Source organism: Scatophagus argus, chromosome 1, assembly GCF_020382885.2.
Source record: "Scatophagus argus isolate fScaArg1 chromosome 1, fScaArg1.pri, whole genome shotgun sequence".
NCBI classification, from domain to species: Eukaryota; Metazoa; Chordata; class Actinopteri; family Scatophagidae; genus Scatophagus; species Scatophagus argus.
Genome location: NC_058493.1, coordinates 7,071,789 through 7,089,622, shown reverse-complemented (window position 1 = coordinate 7,089,622; position 17,834 = coordinate 7,071,789). Strand labels below are relative to the sequence as shown.

Sequence of the window (17,834 nt, the reverse complement as noted above, 5' to 3'; positions counted from 1 at the left end):
TTCTAAAAGATATTTTGACAGATTCAGAGAGAAAAAAAAACGAGCGTTTTGTCTAGGATGATCGTGTAGCTCAAGAAACAATAGTGCTTTCCTTCCTTCCTCTTAAATTAACACAAGAAAGGCTGCATTAGTCATAACTTTTGCTCTTTTGAATTTAGTACTGAAATAGCTTAACTGTCAGCATGTTGTTTTCAACACAGAGACAGTAGTGTGTTAGGTCCCAATTGATGGCTTGTTCACCCTTTCTAATCCCTTCAAAATTCCTTGGTCTTGTTGCAAAGTCTGACCAGATTGTGTACTCGAGCCACCAAAAAGCCATGGTACTCATATATCCACTGCCAAACCTGTTAGCACTGCATGTACAATTAGATAAACACATACAATATTTCACAATTTTATTTACATAACTTAAAAAGGTCATTTACAGTGTTTCAACAGTTTATAATGACCACACATTGAAGAAAGAAAACATATTTACATGACGTGAGAGGTGAGTGCATTTGTGCCACGCATTCTCAATCTCATCTTACAGTCTTACAACGATATCTCCAACACGGGAAACGGCAAGTAACTGCAGTTTGCTAGTGCAACACACTGAAGTGTTGCAATGTTTATCATGTACAAACATACTGAGAGAAATTATCATCTGTAATGATCTGTATCTGCAATTCCCAACAATCTGATTACACGTTGCAGCAAGTGACAGAAAGTAAAGTTCTTGCCCCTGCACTTCTGATTCTCTACCAGTTCCAGTTTGAACATAACGTAGCTCTTATATTATTTATATAACATATGTATCAATGAAATTTCATTTTTTCAACATTTGATTTGAGCTTTCAAAAAGCCACAGTATCATTTATCTAGACTTGAGAGCAATTTTCTGATGGTCGTGGCCTGCACTGCTGACTAAATGTATGGGGAAAACCTAAGTAAGAACCACTGAGTTCATCACCAAGAACAACTATTTGTTTTGAATAAGAACACCTGAACATATTCCCTTCTCCACATTCATGCTTACTTTCAAGACATAAATATTACCTTTCAGCTTTTCTACTGTGTCTGGTATCATCATAAATAGCTCTGTAGCCACGGTTAGCATTTCACCCCATCAGTGCTTTTACCTTGCAATAAACGAGAGGCAACACACAGCTCCAAGGTGACAGGATGTCCATGAAAGCAATGCTGCACAGGAAACCAAACCTATCTATATATCAGCATGAAGGAGTCTAACCACCAGTTAAGTCAAATCAACCAGAGAGCCAATAATTACTGTCTCCTCATCCCCCAGCACAGCTCCATCTGCAGAATCTCAACAGGAGACGGACGCAGAATGATTGGGATAGATCTGATGGTTGTGTGGGTAGAGTCATCGTTGGTGTAGTGAGGAAAACACTTCCTGCCTGAGCAGATGGGATGAGGACGTGTTGCACAGTGAGCTTGGACAGGCAAACGTGCTAAGAACACAGCATCGCAGATCTTCAGTCTTTGAGAGTCAAGCGGTGTGAAGCAGAAGAGGGCACAAACCATATAGCCATGTCTCCAGAGCTTTCCTTCAGATGTAGAGCGAACCGTCAGCAGGTCCCACATAACCGACCCCGATCAGGAGAACATCTATCAGAGTCCAAATGCCCAGGCCTCCAAAGCTGAACAGTTTGCCCAGACCCTCTCTCCACTGGCCCAAATAAAACCGATCTGCCCCAAAACCACCAAGTGTAATGCTAAAGAAAGACACAGGAGAAAACACAGATGAAACAAAACTAACAGGTGCATTAGTGGACACGTCTTGATTTCCTGTAGACAGTTTCCAGGATCTAAGATGATCATAACTCTGTGTGTGTATTAGTGACAGGTTTACCTGAGTGCTAATGCTGTTGACCACTTGTATCCACCAGTCCAGTTACAAAACAGACGTTTCTGAAATCGTCTTCTACCTACAGAAGATCAAATATTTAGTGGACAGACAGTGGTGTCCTGATCATGACATTTCTTAAACAAATGAACAAATCTAAAGCCACCACCACATTTCAGGAAGACAAATTAGCATGGCTGACGACATATTTCCCTGAACAAATGTGCAACATATGTAGGAATTAGAAAAAATTGTAAAATTGTAAAAATTTGGTAAATACTGTGTTTTTGATTTTCAGTTGGATTTGTGTAATAATGACAAGCAGATAAGCTCAGGAGCTACGATGAACTGAACACCTAAACTTTTCTTAATGCTACTAACTAAAAGTGTCCTTTTCTCAAAACATGTCACTTTAATCAACACAAGGACATGTCTTATGTTTCATGTCTTATTCCTGTTCAAATAATCAGCTGATGGCACACTCACGACAAAAATACTTCAGTACAAAAACTGTTGCCAAATCGACATGCAAAATGTGAAAAGTGATCTGGCTAATTATTATCTTGTACACCTTAGGAGTGCCATCAGCAAGCTTGTAGAAAAGAACACTGACTAACACTCTTGTGGACAAGGACTGAAAACAGCATGGCAATAGTTACTCAGAACTGAGTATTATTTTTAGATACCACAGCATCATAAATATCTGTGATTGTACATACACCTATATATTAATGTTTTCGCTCAGAACAACTGTTTTACCTACCATACTGTTCTGCATATATGTTGTGCACTTCCCTATGAAGCTGTGACATCGTCATAACGATGATGAATCATAATGATTAACAATTCACATTTTCTGTTTAAAAACACTTTCTAAACCGAATGAGGAAGTGTGTAAAAGTCCCTTCCAAAAACAACCATGCTTGTTGTGCTTGACTGAGATAGTCACCTCACTGAAAGTAAAGAAACTCAACAGGATTTACAGCAGAACCTCTGTCGTACCTAAACAATGTACGTGGTCTAACACGTCACAGGTGGCGTTGTAGCGCTTGCGTGGGCAGGACACTGTCATACAGTTAGTAGAGTTTGAGCAGCGGTATTGGGATGGGTCCAGTTGCCAGCAGAATTGACAAGAGATGGAGAGAGAGAAGCTGGTTTGTTGCTGTCCTGACTCTCCCTAAAAACACAAAACACAGAAGGCTATTACTGCACAGTTATCACTAAGACAAAGAGCCTCAGCAGCTGCCTAACATCTCTAATTCTATGACCACACACAACTACTGTATGTGTAGCAGGGACTTTTGTCAAGAAATGTCTGCATGACATAACATCATGTTTCATCCCCTTTTTAAATCTTACACCCTTACTCTACCTTTAGGCAGCATAGATCATCACAATATGAACTGTTACTCACTATACAGTGAACTCCTTTTTTGGGTTTACAAGTGAAAGAAGCTGGTTTCTTGTAGGTGCAGTTGTGTTGGTAATTGCAGTGAATGCAATCAGCTGGCAGACGGCTGCACAAACCCCCACTGGGACACTTGGACGTGTAGTTCTCTTCATCTGCAGGAGACACTGCAAAACAGCTGACATAAAGTTACAGAAGTTCTTTCATTTCTATCTAATATAATCTGTGTGATGTAACAAAACTTTTACTTAAGGCAATTTTATGACTTTATGTCAACAGGCTTAGGACTACAACCCTTTGAATCTCTTGCCAAACAAAGAAAATAAGGCAGTTGGACGTAAATGACTAACAATCTGCCGTCAACGAAAAAGGTCTTCAAGGAGGCCTTGAGCAAGGGATAGCCCCATTGTGGCAACATGTTGGCTAGCACCAGAAAATTGTTTTTAACTCTTCATAGCTGACACAAGAGTGATATTCTCTTTGATCTGATACGGGGGAATGAGGAAAACATATTGTAAGTTGAAAACAGAAAAAATGCACCTGAAATTCAACTCTAACTACTAACTGATACTCAGGTCTTGTTTGTATGTTGTTATATGGACAAATTAAGTTTAACGACAAGTAAGACAACTAAATTACTAAAAAATAAATACAATTACAGAGGTACGATAACCAGAGCGCTGGTATAGATATGCACAGATTTGCGGTTTATAAACACAGGACATCTACATGAGGAATCACTGTCCATACTATTGTAACCTCCCATGTAGGAAAATGCTCTTAATGGAGTTTGTTAGCATGAAAACAAAAAAAAATCAAATCTGTAAAATGTCAGCAAGTTATTAACCTGACAGTTAGGTTATCTACTACTCTCTCATCTACAATGTAACAGTGGGCCTCTGATATTTTGTCACTGTATCTCAAACTCTTGTTAGATAGATAGATACTTTATTGATCCTGAGGGAAATTCAAGCATCCAGTAGCGCATTACAGCAGTGTAGGTTAGTCAAAAAGTAAGCAAACAAACAAACAAGGCCTAACTGTTAGTAGGAAAAATAGACTAACCATACACTAAATAAACTAACACATGCTACATAAAGTACAACAGAGTGCAAAGAAAGCAGGTCGACCAGATTGACTGTGTGTATAAAACAAGAGACTAAAAGCTACAGTGTAAACATATGTAAACGGATTGCTACCCAGAAATGAGTTATAAAGCACAGGTTAATTGTGCAAAACATTTAAGTTAAGGTGCACACTGGATGTGTTGTGGAGTCTAATGGCCTGGGGAACAAATGAGTTACAGATTATAGTCAGTATTATGAATGCTGATTAGTGACTGGCGTTTACCTGAGGCTGCAGCAGGGACTACTGGACTGGTGATTACAGGTCCATGCTGAGCATCTCTGGTGTAGGGGGGCTCCTGGCCAACATGAGGAGAGCTCAGGTACCCTGACAAGCAAACTCACTCAATAAGGAAAAAATCCAAATCATTCATAGACACCTTATGGTGACAGCGAAAAAATGTTGATCAAGGGCCATCACATTCGCGTATTACGAGGCAGAGATGCCAATAACTTAGTTGTAAATACAGTAAATGAGCAAAGAACGTGTGTTAGTAACTGCAGATGTAGATGCTTATATTAATGGAACATCTAAGCTAGTTAATGCTTCACAGCAACTTTAGCGTTACGGCGAAGCGTTAAGCAGTAGTTCTTGAACATTAGCGGGGACAGTTAGCTAACAGTGTACCTCTCCTGTAAATTAAATCCTAGACACAAAGTTGACTGTTGAGTTAAATAAACAGCTGTTCAATCAGCACTATTCACTGTTTCCGTTGCTAACCAATTGGTTTGCTAGCTAACCAGGTTTTGCTAACGCCGTGGAAGGAAGCTAACGACAATTAGCACAAATGTAAGCTAGCCATATGCGTGAGCCAAGCTGTAGTAAATTTATAATCGGCTCCAAAAACATACCGTTAACACATTGTAAGACCAGGTCCATAAACAAAACGACAATGATTCCATAAGTTTTGAAGCACCGTCCTCGATCCGGTCTCCATATCTGACAGTTAGTGGCCATTGTTGCTGCTGGGCTAGGCAAAGCTGCATTCAGGTCATGTAGGAAAAAAGAACTGTGATCAATCCTCTGCTAGTCTGAGGCGTGGGAAGTTAAGAGCTCGTGAATATGGCACCATTTCACGGCTGTTTGATCGAAAAAGCCGTGGTTGTTCCAGTGAAGAAGTATTCCGCTGACATGAATTCCTCCAGCAAAAATTATTGTAAAGAAGATCAACATGGACATCTTCAAAGTGATCTTATTAATATAACTTCATTGTTGTGACTGTCCATTTTAATAATATTTTCTTTATCTCCATCTATGATTTCGGGGTGGTGGAATCAGCATTCAATAAGTTGCTAAAACTGAGTCACCAAAATAATTGTTTTAAAATAGAAAAACTAGACTTGTCCTCATGTTGCCACGCCCACCACGCTCCACCCACAAAACCCTGTGATCTATATATTACAAACTGTCAACATTTTATTCACGTTTTTCCTTTAATGTCCCATTTCTGGTCTGAATGTTACTTTTAATTTGGTGCTTGTAGAATTCTGCAAACGACAGTAACAGTCCTCTCATAAGCGCACAGAGCAATAATGTGAATAAGGGAAAAATGGAGAAATAAATTTCACTGTGTGACACTCATATGCCTGTCATCGCTGCATGCTGTGTAAGGATGTGGCTCTGTATTGCACAGCAGGTAACCACAATCACTGATCAAGGTTATATTTCCAATGAATGAGAAAACCAGTGAGGCACTGCAAACTCCTGGAAGGCTGCATGTCTCTACAAAACAATCCTACGGCTTTTTATCATCACACTTCATTCTGGTAGAAACAGTCATCTCTTCTGGTGTGAAAGTAAAAGAACAATTACTCACTTTCAGTAGAAGTATTTTATTTTTGAGTTTCCTCTTTGTGAAAAAAAATCAGTGCCAAATTCACAATCTTTATTATGACAATGATCACACTGTGTTCTTAATTATTAAGCAACGTCCCTTCAGACAGACTTAAACTGCTTGGCCATAATTTAATACCCACACCACATAAAAACAGTTGTCCTTTTTCTGCCCTTCACACATGATCATGTGGACATTCAGTCATTTCCATTTATTGCATTTACTTACAGAACATCAACTCATCAGTTTCCCTGTCTGCTTTCTGTTCTATGTACTACACTTTCACTGTACCATCTTGACATGAACAATCATTTGTCCCTTCACTGCTCATCTCACTGTAGTTGAGGTATTCAAATGCCAAAGTCTGAATTGTTCTTTGTCTTGATCAGAACTCCTCCTCTGCGTTTTGACAGCGGGATTGTTTGAGCAGGGTCAGGCGAGCCAGCACCTCGGCCACCAACAGTTCTCCGTGGACTTTGTTGTCCCTCGTGCGCACATTGACGCTCTTAGTCATCTTCTCCTTCTCTCCGACCACTGACAACATGTGAGAAGACACAACAGCTTGACATGGGCCAAGTCACACCACTCATACACAGCTACCCTAACACGTTCTCTGCTTTCCTTCGCTGAATTCAACAACTGTGGGTGGTAAGCCAGCTTGGAGGTCCCTTTGTTTTATATTCAGCCAATTAAGACTCATTATTATTATTATTGTTGTTGTACTAATGGTGAGCCTGCTGATGACTCCACATTTAAAAAAGAACCATAATAGTTTTTTTTCATGTTTTAGCCCATTTACTACAAATCACACATTCTGTACATTTCTCAAAAACAGCATCATGTCTTGCTTGAGTTGCCTCATCTTAACTGATCCAAAGCATATTTTGGTAAAGAGTGGTCCCATAATGTTACAGCCACTAAAACCATATATAGTATACATCCTCTATCGAGACTAATAGTTAAAAACAGACCACTTAAAAGTGGAGTGGATTACCCAATCAGTATCGCAAAGGAAAAAAACACTTGAACTACCTTAAAAATACAATAATACAAAAATAAACAGTTAATATTGTGGGAGTAACTACTTAAATGTACATTTAAAGTGATTGCAGGCAAACCACAGAGCAGGAAAAAAAAGGATGCAAATGCTCTCCAATCAGTGGTCAGTCAGTGCTACGAATGTACACAGGGCAGAAAAATTTTCTCACCAAGAATGAAGTTATATTGGGCCAACTGAGCGTTACGGATTTTCTTATTTAGAAGACAGCCTGAGTCTAGGTCAGCATCCGCCATAAAACCAGCTTCTGTAAACTGCTTACACACCTGACGGGGGGGATCGATCACAGATATTATACAAAGCTTAATGCCACAGATAACTATTCATATGATCATATTTAAATATGGTCAGAATGGAGCAGTGGAAGACTTACCCTCTTGGCGTAATCCTCACAGGAGGGGTTCACAGGCACAACCATCACCTGACGTGGAGAGAGCCACAAAGGCCTGGTGGAAGGACGGAGTATATTGAAACAATCTTCAACAGGGATACACGGTTATAAAGGTATTAAGGTTGCCTCTTACATTTCTCCCTGACAAGAAGAACCACTGGGTAAAATACTTTATGGTATGTTCAAATTATGCCAGAAAGAGAAGACCGTATTGTTGTCAAAATGTGACTAACAATACAGTGGACAGTTTGGCATTAAACAAGATGGCATGCCACTCAAAAACTACCCAAAAATAACACAAGCTACAATTTCATCTGCCAAAATGTCAAAGCACTAAGCTAAATCAGCTTTCTGGATTATGGTTAACTTTTTCATTTTTTGAATTAACAACATTGTGTAACTGACGTTCTCAAGTGCGCTCACCATTTCCCTGCGTAGTTCTCTGTGAGAATGGCAATCATCCTCTCCACTGAACCCAAGATGGCACGATGGATGATGACTGGTCGGGCTTTGTCATCTCCATCCTTCCTGTAAGACATTGCATCAGAAATAATAAGGATAACAAATGGTTCCTGTGAAATGTGTCAATATGAATAAAAACACGAGTTGTTCTTGACTGTGCGCATTTATTATTTGTCTTGAATTCAATTGGAATTATTTCTTTTACCATTAAGATCACAATCACCATATCACCTGCTTATAGATACTAGACCTAAATCTAACTGTCTGCAACTTAAGTATCAATATTTAATGACCTACACAGCTACCTGTTCCCTTTCCATATGTAATACTGGGTTGATTAGGCTAAAGCACAAGCCATTAATATTATTAACTGCATGCTGTCTATTGCTGTAAAGGTTGTGCATTTTTATCTCCTGCTGGGTGCACAAACTTAAGTTCTTGTTAAGGCGATAAACCAGCCTGCCACCTGCTCAGTAAATTCAAAGATATATATACAGCTCTTCACCTCTGAAATACACAACTGTGTGGAGCACAGAACACAAGCTGAGACATCTTATTCAGAAAGGAATTAACATATAATCCATGGGGCAGCAAAGCACATAGACTCAGCAGTGTGTCAGTGTTTTGATTAGGTGACTCACCCCACAAAGGTCAGGTTGAAACGGATGGGTAGCTGGAAGTCCAGCTGAATGGTTGCGCACTGGTGGTAACGTCCAATTGCATCTTTGATTTTAATGTCAATCTGCAATAGTACACAAAGAATTACAGCGCTTTCCAGACCTCGGTGACTTTAATCGATTTGCCGTTTTGCAGGAAAATATCAAGGCATTATCTGACCTTGGGTCCATAAAAAGCTCCGTCTCCAGGGTTGAGTTTCCATGGCTCCCCAAACTCATTCAGACTGTTTTCTAGTTGCTGCCAAGCATGAGGCACAGGTTAACATATAATTTAAGTTCAAACAATAGAAAGCAATTACTGTGAAATGGGCAGTCACACAGCAGTACATAATTCAGTACAGCACCATCTGCACCTTACACTGCCTAATGCACTAAACTACATTTACGCTTCAAGCGATGCCCTTATGCAGCAGACATCTGGACCGATTTACTAACAGATCATGTCACACAAATGAGAAATATCATTTATTGACAACATGCCTCCTACAGAATCCAAGGAACTTCACAATGACTCACAGACCTGATACTACTGTATGATCACATAGCAGTGAGCCATTGCTTTCATCAACAGTGCCAAGTCAGTGTCAACATGAGCATTTAATTGCTAAAAGCTACGCTGCAGTCCCTACATTTTATCTCATATGCCAACAAAGCAGTGTGTCATACTTAGACGACAAAGCCAGAACTTCTGCTGAATATTTACTAGAATTCAGGTGGTACCTGGAGTCAATATTCCACCAGAAATCCTAGCTACAATGCATGATGCAGTTCACCTTCTCAGCTTGGTTCCACACAGCAATGTCACCCAGATATTTCTCTGGACGTGTGGAGAGGTGAAGCTGGAAGGAAAATCCAAAGACATCATAAACACAGCGGAGGAAGTCAAGACAGCCCTTCATCTCTGACTCGATCTGTAAAAAAACATACGAGATGATTCCAAATTTTGGAAAAATGACTCATAATGAGTAGGTACTTGTTTTTCAAATGTGTTTTTCACAAGTTCAAAGTCCTTCAAATTGCGTGTAAACTACTGATGTGGTCACCTGATCCATCCTGCAGAAAATGTGGGCGTCGTCCTGCTGGAAACGTCGAACTCTGGTCAGCCCAGTAAGTGTCCCCGACAGCTCATTTCTGTGGAGGACCCCGAAATCTGCCAGCCTCAGAGGAAGCTCCCTCCACGAGCGAGGCCTGTGGCTGAACATCAGACTATAGAACAACCAGAGAGCAGGAAATCAAATGACTGATGTGAATTAAATACTGTACATTTGATTGACAGCATTTGGGAAACACTTTAAATGTTTACTCTGAGTGCACTAAATTTACCAGTGCCCTGGGCAGTTCATGGGCTTGAGTGCAAAGATGTCTTCTTCCACAGGGAAGGAAAACATATTTTCACTGTAGTGTTGCCAGTGGCCAGATGTCTCCCACAGTTTGCTGTTATAGATGTTGGGGGAGGCTACTTCCTGAAAGCCTCTTCTCCAGTACTCATCCTAGAAAAACAACAAAACCACGTAAACAAACTAAATCTGTCATTTGGCCTGCACAGGTACTTTGTTGAGCTGAGTTGCATCAAGACTTCTGGCACAAATCTCCAGCTACTGCAATGGAAATCAGATCCTGTGGGTTTTTTATTTGTACATTTGTTTTCCTTAAGCAAAACATTTCAGTCCAGTTGAGCTGTTTAGCAGCCAACACTGGTGTTACTGGAAAGATTTCAACTGCGACAAAAAGAAAGTGTGAAAATGAAATGGGAAGGAGCTTAAAAATATAATGTGTGCTCAGTCAGCTTCTACTGAATAAATATGATTTACCAGAAAAAGAGATAGAAAACCTGAAAGTTATGTGCCAATACAGTGGCTCCCAACGTTTTTTGTAAGATGTACCCTCATAGCCGAGACTGATTAACTCAAGTACCCTTCATCAGCAGCACCACCAGTTATATTCTAAATGTGTTTATTTGATTTAACTTCAAATTGGATGTCATTTAACTTTTAATTGTAAGCTACTCTACAATTTCCCTGCACTAGTTAACAACTGCCTGCAACTCTTCTGTTGCATTCATAACAAGTCAGCCTCCACCATCCATAAATATGAGCAGGGTTTCCTGCCCAGCAAGTTCTCGCGATATGTCATGGATGCAAATGCATAGCTTTTTTTTTTCTTTAAAAACACAGTGATAACAGATTGCAGTGACGTGATAACGATCTTGCACCATTTCTGTAAAGTCTGGTGTGTTGGTGTGTAATGTGAAAGTCTTCAAGATGTCAACACATCTCTGCAAGTACGTCACAGAGACAAGTTCCTGTACAGTCACTGAACCTGGCAAGAGAGTTCAAGTCATTCTCAAATATAAAGTTTGCTCAACTTTGGACTGTTCTGCTTTTAAATAAAATCTTGTGCCCATCCTTGCCATCATGGCTTCCAAAACGTAAGTAATATCCATGGAGTCACTCTGATCAAAGACACGCCACGATTGAGGACTGCTGTGCTGATGACAAGCCCATTAGCACCACAATCTGAATGTCTTTGCATTTTTGGCTTTGACATTTCTGAGCCTATCATGTTCAGTTTGTCACATATTTGATGTTTGAGTGAACAAAACATTTTAAAAGTTCAGACTCCATAAGGACTGGCCCAAGCATTTCCGGAGCTCTGAGCAGACTTTCAACTGACTGAGCAGAAATTCTTAAACTCAGGGCTTATCTTAGTCCTTCCTGGTGATTGCACGTTTTACAAAAGTTAATGGACTGCATTTCAGTGAGATGGCAATCAGGCCAAGTGGGAATGTTAAGCATTGCCTGCTCCTCATAGACTTAAGAGTGGTTCCAAGTAATTCAGTATCCCTGGAATAATTGTTCTTTAAAACAAACTCTATACAGATGCTGATTCTGTTTGTAGTTTTTTGCTCTCATATAAACTGGAGTTTAGTGATCTTGACAGTCCAGAATGTCCCCTGTCCCAAAAGAAGTGCTATATATTCTAAAAAGGTCTAACTAAACAGCCAACATAAATCATTTAGTGATAAAATAATTACCAACCAAAGCTTATTATGATGAAGAAAAGCATACTATAGGATATTAGACATCCTATTATATAACAGCAAAAAACAGACAATGGGGATCAAAGTACTCAAAATCCTCCTTCACATCTCTTTCTCAATTTGGCTATTGTAATTAATTTATAATATGTGCAAATGAATATAATAATATTTAGGTACAGTGAAGCGTTCACACTTTTGGAAAAAAAATAATGAGAAGGAGGAGGTCATTATCTGAAGGTTTCTGTACGTTACCTTTGTTTTGACTTAATTTGCTATTGAAGGTATAGTGAAACATTTCTTTCTGCAAAAAGAAAAAAAAAAAAGCACTAAGAGGCCCCCATTCCTACCCTGATGAACTCGACGAGGGTGTTGTAGATGTAGGCTCCACGTGGCATGAAGAAACAACTGCCAGGGCTCAGGTCATGGAAAAAAAACAGTTCCTGATCCTGTGAAGCAGACAAAGGTATCTTTTTAAAGACTTCACATGTCCTTATTATCTGCAGGTACAACCGGCAAGACACTTCTCCATGCACAGCAGAGAGTTATCCAATCATCACACAGAAGGCCATCTGTCAGGGACGGACAGCTGAAAAAAAGCTTAATGGACTAAGAATAAAAGAGACTGACAGGGTTTGGTAGCCTGGTGGGTGGACAGCAGGAAGACCATTTCCTTCCAGTACTGTGAACACATATCTCACAATGACTCTGAAACACTAACCTGAGATATCAAGCACTGATACTGATACACTGATACCAATACACTCATACTCTAACTTAATATTAACATGCAGATGTATAAAATGCAATGTACTGCAACAGCCTTGAAATCTCAATAGGACCCCAAGCAGATTATTAAGTTTATGGCAAGTTAATAAGAAAGTTAGCGTTTGTTAGAAACTAAACTGCCCGTCAGCTCTATCAGTTGGATTACATCAATGTTAGTTTGTGAGGAACATAACAGCCTCTATATGGTGGAAATTCTGTTCAAATATATTGGAACTGGCTGCCTGCTCTTTATATTTTTTAATAGATGGATATCAGAATATCCATCTCTTTGATTTTGTTTAAGACTCAAAAAGATACAAAGTCAGACTTTAAGAACACAGTAAGTGTAGCTTTCATCAAATATGGTAACTTTGTGTAAATGTGCAGCGACCTTTGGGGAGGAACGCAGTATTTCGGTCAGACAGACTGATTGTACCAATAGTCAATACCAACCTGAACCTGTCCAGGGTGATCTGGGCTAGTCTAGGTTATTTAAGCCTCCTTTATGAAACAGAATTTCTTGAAAATATGCCTGCTTTATGAAACACCACTCTGGAAATCTTGTTTCTGTTTTCACACACCAGTGCTGTTATTTTTTTCTAAATATGTCGGAACTGATGAGGTATAACATGTTTGATCATTTGATTATGGCAAATCGATATGCCAAAGAAGCATGATGTTTTTTGTTGTTGTTTTTTTTAAACTTCAATACTAATTATCGATTAAACTGGATTGCATCTAGAAGCTTTCAAAATGTCGTGCTTTCATGCTAATGATAAGGGTCAGCTTTGAATCCTGCCACAGAGCACCATCTTTAAAGCAACATGTCACTCTTGTCACCTCCCTCCAAATGGCATCAACAGCAGTAGCTTGACTCTCACGTTTAATATGGAACTGTGTTGTTACTGGTGCTGACTGAGGTGCTGCCGTCTGTGTCTTCCCTGCTGGGAAACCAGCTGGGGTGCTCAGATGACTCACAGTTGTCCCAAATGTGCCAGTATGAAGAAACACAGTGCCCTCAGCTGGTACAAAGTGGCATCAGTTGAGTTAAAGCAGAACAATGCGGTTTTCATGTTCGTGCTGTTATGGCCTACTGGTTTGGACTTGAAGAATTTTAAATAATGCCAACTGGGCTACACTGGGAAGATAATCTGTTTGTATACTGTTGCACGCATCGTTACAGTTTCATGTTTGCCTGAGTCTGTGTTCTTTGTCCAGGTTCTTTTCAGGGGTTCACCACATCTATAAAACCACAAACCTCTCACGAGGAACAACTCCTACGAAAACCTCAAAGGAGCTGTGTCAGCCATCACATTATACAATTACGAAACAAAATTCACTTTGTACTGGCTTCCAGTCATCAACTCTAGGCCTCAGCCAGCTGGGTGGGCTTGGACATGAATCCCTTCAGTGACTCACTTTGCCAATCTTGCGATGGTCTCTGTTCTTGGCCTCCTCCTGAAAACGCTCCCACTCCTTCAGCATCTTCGAGTCTGGGAAAGAAATTCCATAGATCCTCTGCAGAGTCTCCATGTCAGAGCGGCCCTCCCAGTAGGTTGAAGAGTTCTGATGACGGAGGCAGAAAAGAGTAAAATACTAACATTTTAGCACAAGACTGCCTTTCTGGAAAACATTCGTATTATGAACCTGGATCATAATTTGTATCGTGAAGTTCTGTAAGCTGTTCTTGTTCTCGTCCCTGTCTGGAGGTGGTGCTGTCTTTTCTGCTGTATTTTCTTGCCCTGTTTCTGAGTTGCAGAAGGCAACTGCTGATTGAAGGGGAGACTGATGGCACCTCCTTTAAAATGGCACTTTCAATGTGAGCTGGTGGCTCCTTTTCCTCCTGGCTTCTAACCTCACCATGATAATCCTGACTTTCGCTGTGCCGATGAGTGCTGTTTGCTACTACAGGTCGTTTAAAGCTTGCTCCTTTGTGTAAGTATTATAAATAGTCCTGACCAAACAGTCGGCCCGAGTATCCGTAGAGATGGGAAGCTCTTTCTGTTTAATTCTCCTTTTTCTCCTGTTGCTAGTTAGGGAGTTGGGTAAGTTGATTATATTTTATTTTGTTTTGTCTTTGAGCAAGGAAAGTTAGCTTGGGTTATTTCAAGATTGTTTTGCCTGTTATTTTGGGCCGTGCTCGGCCTGATGCTTTTACTTTTTTCCATTCATTGTTAATTATATCAATTTATTTTATTTTGGACTACACCTGCCATGGCACTGGTCATGCTTGGGAGATGGGAAAAAGGGGAGTCCATTTTTATACAATGCTCAGGTTTCCTTTAGGCCAGGTGTAACAATTTTTAAATAAAATCAGGGGCGACAAACTCATCTGAACAGCATAAATAAGCTTGAGGATTGTAGTTTAGGATCTTGTGTGTATTCCCCATGTACCTTGTAGATCTTCAAAGCCTTGATCTTGCCTGTATGTCTGACATGGGGACCTCTGCACAAATCAATCAAGGGCCCACATCTAAAAAGGATTTGAAAAATTACACAACAGTTAGCATTAATTAATTAATTAAGCGCAAAAAGCACTCGCACTTCTTAGAATACAAAGATTAAATCCTTTCCTATCCTTGTTCATCTTAACTTACCTATAGACTGTAGTAGTGGGAGTGCTGACTTTCTCATTCAGAATACGGCACTTGAATTTGTTGTACTGAAAGATACAAGCAGCTTGGTTTAGATTTGATTTAGAGATTTCACTGTGTTAAATACCCAAATTCCATGTATGCAGATAATATATATTCTATAAATCAGGCTATGCAAATTTACAGCTAGAGGACATTTTTCCTCACCCGTTTCCAGTTCTGACAAACACATGATGATTTATTCTTTCACACAAGCACAGGATCTGCTTACAATGAATGGGAGTTTTCTTTCTTTCCTGCTCACCTTAAACATCTTCAGCAACGTCTCCTTGCTGATCTCGAGCCTTTCGAATGGCTGCTTTTCCTTCATCACAGCCTTACACAAAGTCTCCAGGTCGCCAAACTCAGTGCTGGACACTCCCCTAGAAATGGGAAGCATACTCAGTTAATTAAAAGTGCTCATGGTAAATGCTGCTCTGATAAGCAACCTGATCTTTCTCTAATTAAACATGAAGATTTTGCTGTGTTTGATGCTGTAAGCACTCCCTTTGGGCCCAAAATAGTAAAACCATCAACAATTGAATTAAAAAACACTGAAATACACATGCAGTACACATCTGATGTTAAGATAATCCATAAAAATTTGCACAGATGAGGAAAGCTGGACAGAAAAGAGAAGACACTGATAGTGAAAATACTCACTTCTGTCCATCCAGGAACATGTCATAGTAGAAACCATTCTCAATGGGGGGTCCATAACACAAACAACCTCCATAGAAGCGCTCCATTGCCTCCCCCAGGATGTGAGCACTGGAGTGCCAGTACACCTGGAATATGAGATGAGGGATGTACTCAGCAAAAATCTGTTTAGTCTGTTGTTTGGATGCTGTGGTTGCCTGGGAACTTTTCGATATATCAGACAATAAGGTAGGACTGTATATTGCTGAAAAGAAAAAGTGAAATCCAATTCAATTTGCAATTAATTTGTCATTGAAAACTAGTTTTGCAGATCACCAAAACTGCAGTACAACTGAATACATCCCCAAGGTTTCCCTCTGCAGCCACAAGCAACTTGTTACAATATTTTTGTTTGTTTTGGTTAATTTTGATTCATTAATTGGTAAGTTGAAGGTACTCACAGCCTGAGCATCCTCACTGTCAAAGCGCAAGAGCTCAAGAGAGCAGTCCTGCTCGAAAGGTCTGTCCAGGTCCCAAAGCTCCCCATTCACCCGAGAAATCACAGCATTGTCAGCCAGGCCCTGGCTGAAAGATTCAGTGCAAGACAGTTTCCTCAGAAATGCTGCGTCAACATTTAACAGTGATTTCAACCATTATAATGAAAACAATTTATTGGACTGATCACATTTGCAGCCATTAATTGATGATGCAAATGTAGACTGAACATTAGATCTGGCCAGCTGTTTATGTACCAACCTGATATCACAAGCCAACTGGTATGGTGTGGTGATCCAAGCCTTGCCTGTCACCTTCCGTCCATCTGGCAGCTCCACAGTGATGGGTTTACTGTCTGCAGCTTTCTTTGCCAGCAAGGCATCACTCTCCCTCTTCAGCTCATCATATAAGCTGAGACGCTCTGAAATGTATCCAGGCCAGGGCTTCAGCTGCAGAGAAAAATAAGTAAAACAATAAAAGCCAAGAAGTTTTGTGAAAGACAGGGACTCTGGTGCTGTTTGTGATAAAATGAAAGGTGATATGTTATAATCCTATTGGTACAAAGGATGAACACAACAGCAAAATAACATCAAGGTGTTGTGCTTCTCTAGTAATCACCTCTTTCACACCTCCACCTCCTTGTCCCTTATCCTGCTTCTTTTCCTTTTTGTTGTCACCTGGTTTGGTATCCGGGGTTGCCACCTGTCCACAAACAGAGAGGGGTGTGTGTGTATGTTTAATCCGACAATAGGCGCTTATCATTATTTCCTTTTGAGCCACATTATCAGCCCATTACTAATCGCAGAGGACATGTTAAGTATTCAGAGTGTGCACACACTGTGACACTGAGTGGACAGCTATTTTTGGAAATGGGGTGGTACAGTTTGTCATTTGCCTTCAGAGGGTAGAGGCCCGCTACTTATAATGTTGCAGCACTACTACTACTACTACTACTACACAAACGAAGCTGTTTAAACCGGGTAACATTTACTGTCCCGGTCTTTATTAATACCTTATTATGAGCCCGGTTGTTTGTCTGCTGCACTTTGCTGGTGTTTTTCTCCGGAGGTCTGCCACACTTCACTCCTTGTTGTCTCTGGTTCTGCGCCTTCTCCAGCTCCAGCTCCGCCTGCAGACCCCGTCGGAGGTGCAGTAGCCGGTACCTGAGCTTCTCATTCTCGGTCCGCAGGCACTCCAGCTCTGGAGAAACCTCCACAACGCCGGCAGCATCTCCGCCTCCACTTAGGCCATCGCGGAGAGTGGAGATTTCCTTAGTGAGGAAGCGAATTTGCTCCTCCTGGGCGGCCAAACGTGCAGCCAGGCACTCCGCCATCTTTAAATGACCACCAAACTCACAATGACAAATTACTTCCGGCGAGGGTTTTTGAAAATAAAACACAAGCAAGCAACCAGAATAACAATCCCCGTAACTGATATTGAAATAATATGAATACGCTAT

The 17,834-nt window shown here is 40.4% G+C and overlaps 2 protein-coding genes across 2 annotated transcripts; both read right to left on the bottom strand.

The window, feature by feature from the left end:
* Window positions 1-378: 378 nt before the first annotated feature.
* Window positions 379-5,556, bottom strand: tm2d3 (TM2 domain containing 3). Its single transcript, XM_046410904.1, has 6 exons — window positions 5,234-5,556; window positions 4,608-4,709; window positions 3,264-3,424; window positions 2,852-3,026; window positions 1,856-1,931; window positions 379-1,718 (listed from the first exon to the last, which is right to left on the bottom strand). Exons 1-6 carry the CDS (start codon window positions 5,337-5,339, stop codon window positions 1,553-1,555), a joined length of 786 nt encoding a protein of 261 aa, XP_046266860.1. The 5' UTR covers window positions 5,340-5,556; the 3' UTR covers window positions 379-1,552.
* Window positions 5,557-6,194: 638 nt separating this feature from the next.
* tars3 (threonyl-tRNA synthetase 3) lies at window positions 6,195-17,743 on the bottom strand. Its single transcript, XM_046410479.1, has 19 exons — window positions 17,388-17,743; window positions 16,994-17,077; window positions 16,637-16,824; window positions 16,342-16,465; window positions 15,905-16,029; window positions 15,507-15,624; window positions 15,206-15,270; window positions 15,003-15,081; window positions 14,028-14,174; window positions 12,191-12,289; window positions 10,127-10,293; window positions 9,847-10,009; window positions 9,577-9,714; window positions 8,964-9,041; window positions 8,768-8,868; window positions 8,088-8,192; window positions 7,647-7,719; window positions 7,425-7,539; window positions 6,195-6,750 (listed from the first exon to the last, which is right to left on the bottom strand). The coding sequence occupies exons 1-19, from the start codon at window positions 17,706-17,708 to the stop codon at window positions 6,602-6,604; spliced, it is 2,439 nt and encodes an 812-aa protein (XP_046266435.1). The 5' UTR covers window positions 17,709-17,743; the 3' UTR covers window positions 6,195-6,601.
* Between the last annotated feature and the right edge of the window lie 91 nt (window positions 17,744-17,834).

Bases quoted from the DNA above. Each gene is read 5' to 3' on its own strand.
- tars3 (XM_046410479.1), bottom strand. From the start codon at position 17,708: ATGGCGGAGTGCCTGGCTGCACGTTTGGCCGCCCAGGAGGAGCAAATT. The intron at 9,715-9,846 runs GTGACCACATCA...GTTTTTTTACAG, and splicing joins TTTTCTGCAGGATGGATCAG to ATCGAGTCAGAGATGAAGGG. The intron at 8,869-8,963 runs GTCAGATAATGC...GTACTATTGCAG, and splicing joins GAGCTTTTTATGGACCCAAG to ATTGACATTAAAATCAAAGA.
- tm2d3 (XM_046410904.1), bottom strand. From the start codon at position 5,339: ATGGCCACTAACTGTCAGATATGGAGACCGGATCGAGGACGGTGCTTC. The intron at 4,710-5,233 runs GTATGTTTTTGG...TTTGCTTGTCAG, and splicing joins GGTCTTACAATGTGTTAACG to GGTACCTGAGCTCTCCTCAT. The intron at 3,027-3,263 runs GTGAGTAACAGT...TTGTGTTTTTAG, and splicing joins AAAAAGGAGTTCACTGTATA to GGAGAGTCAGGACAGCAACA.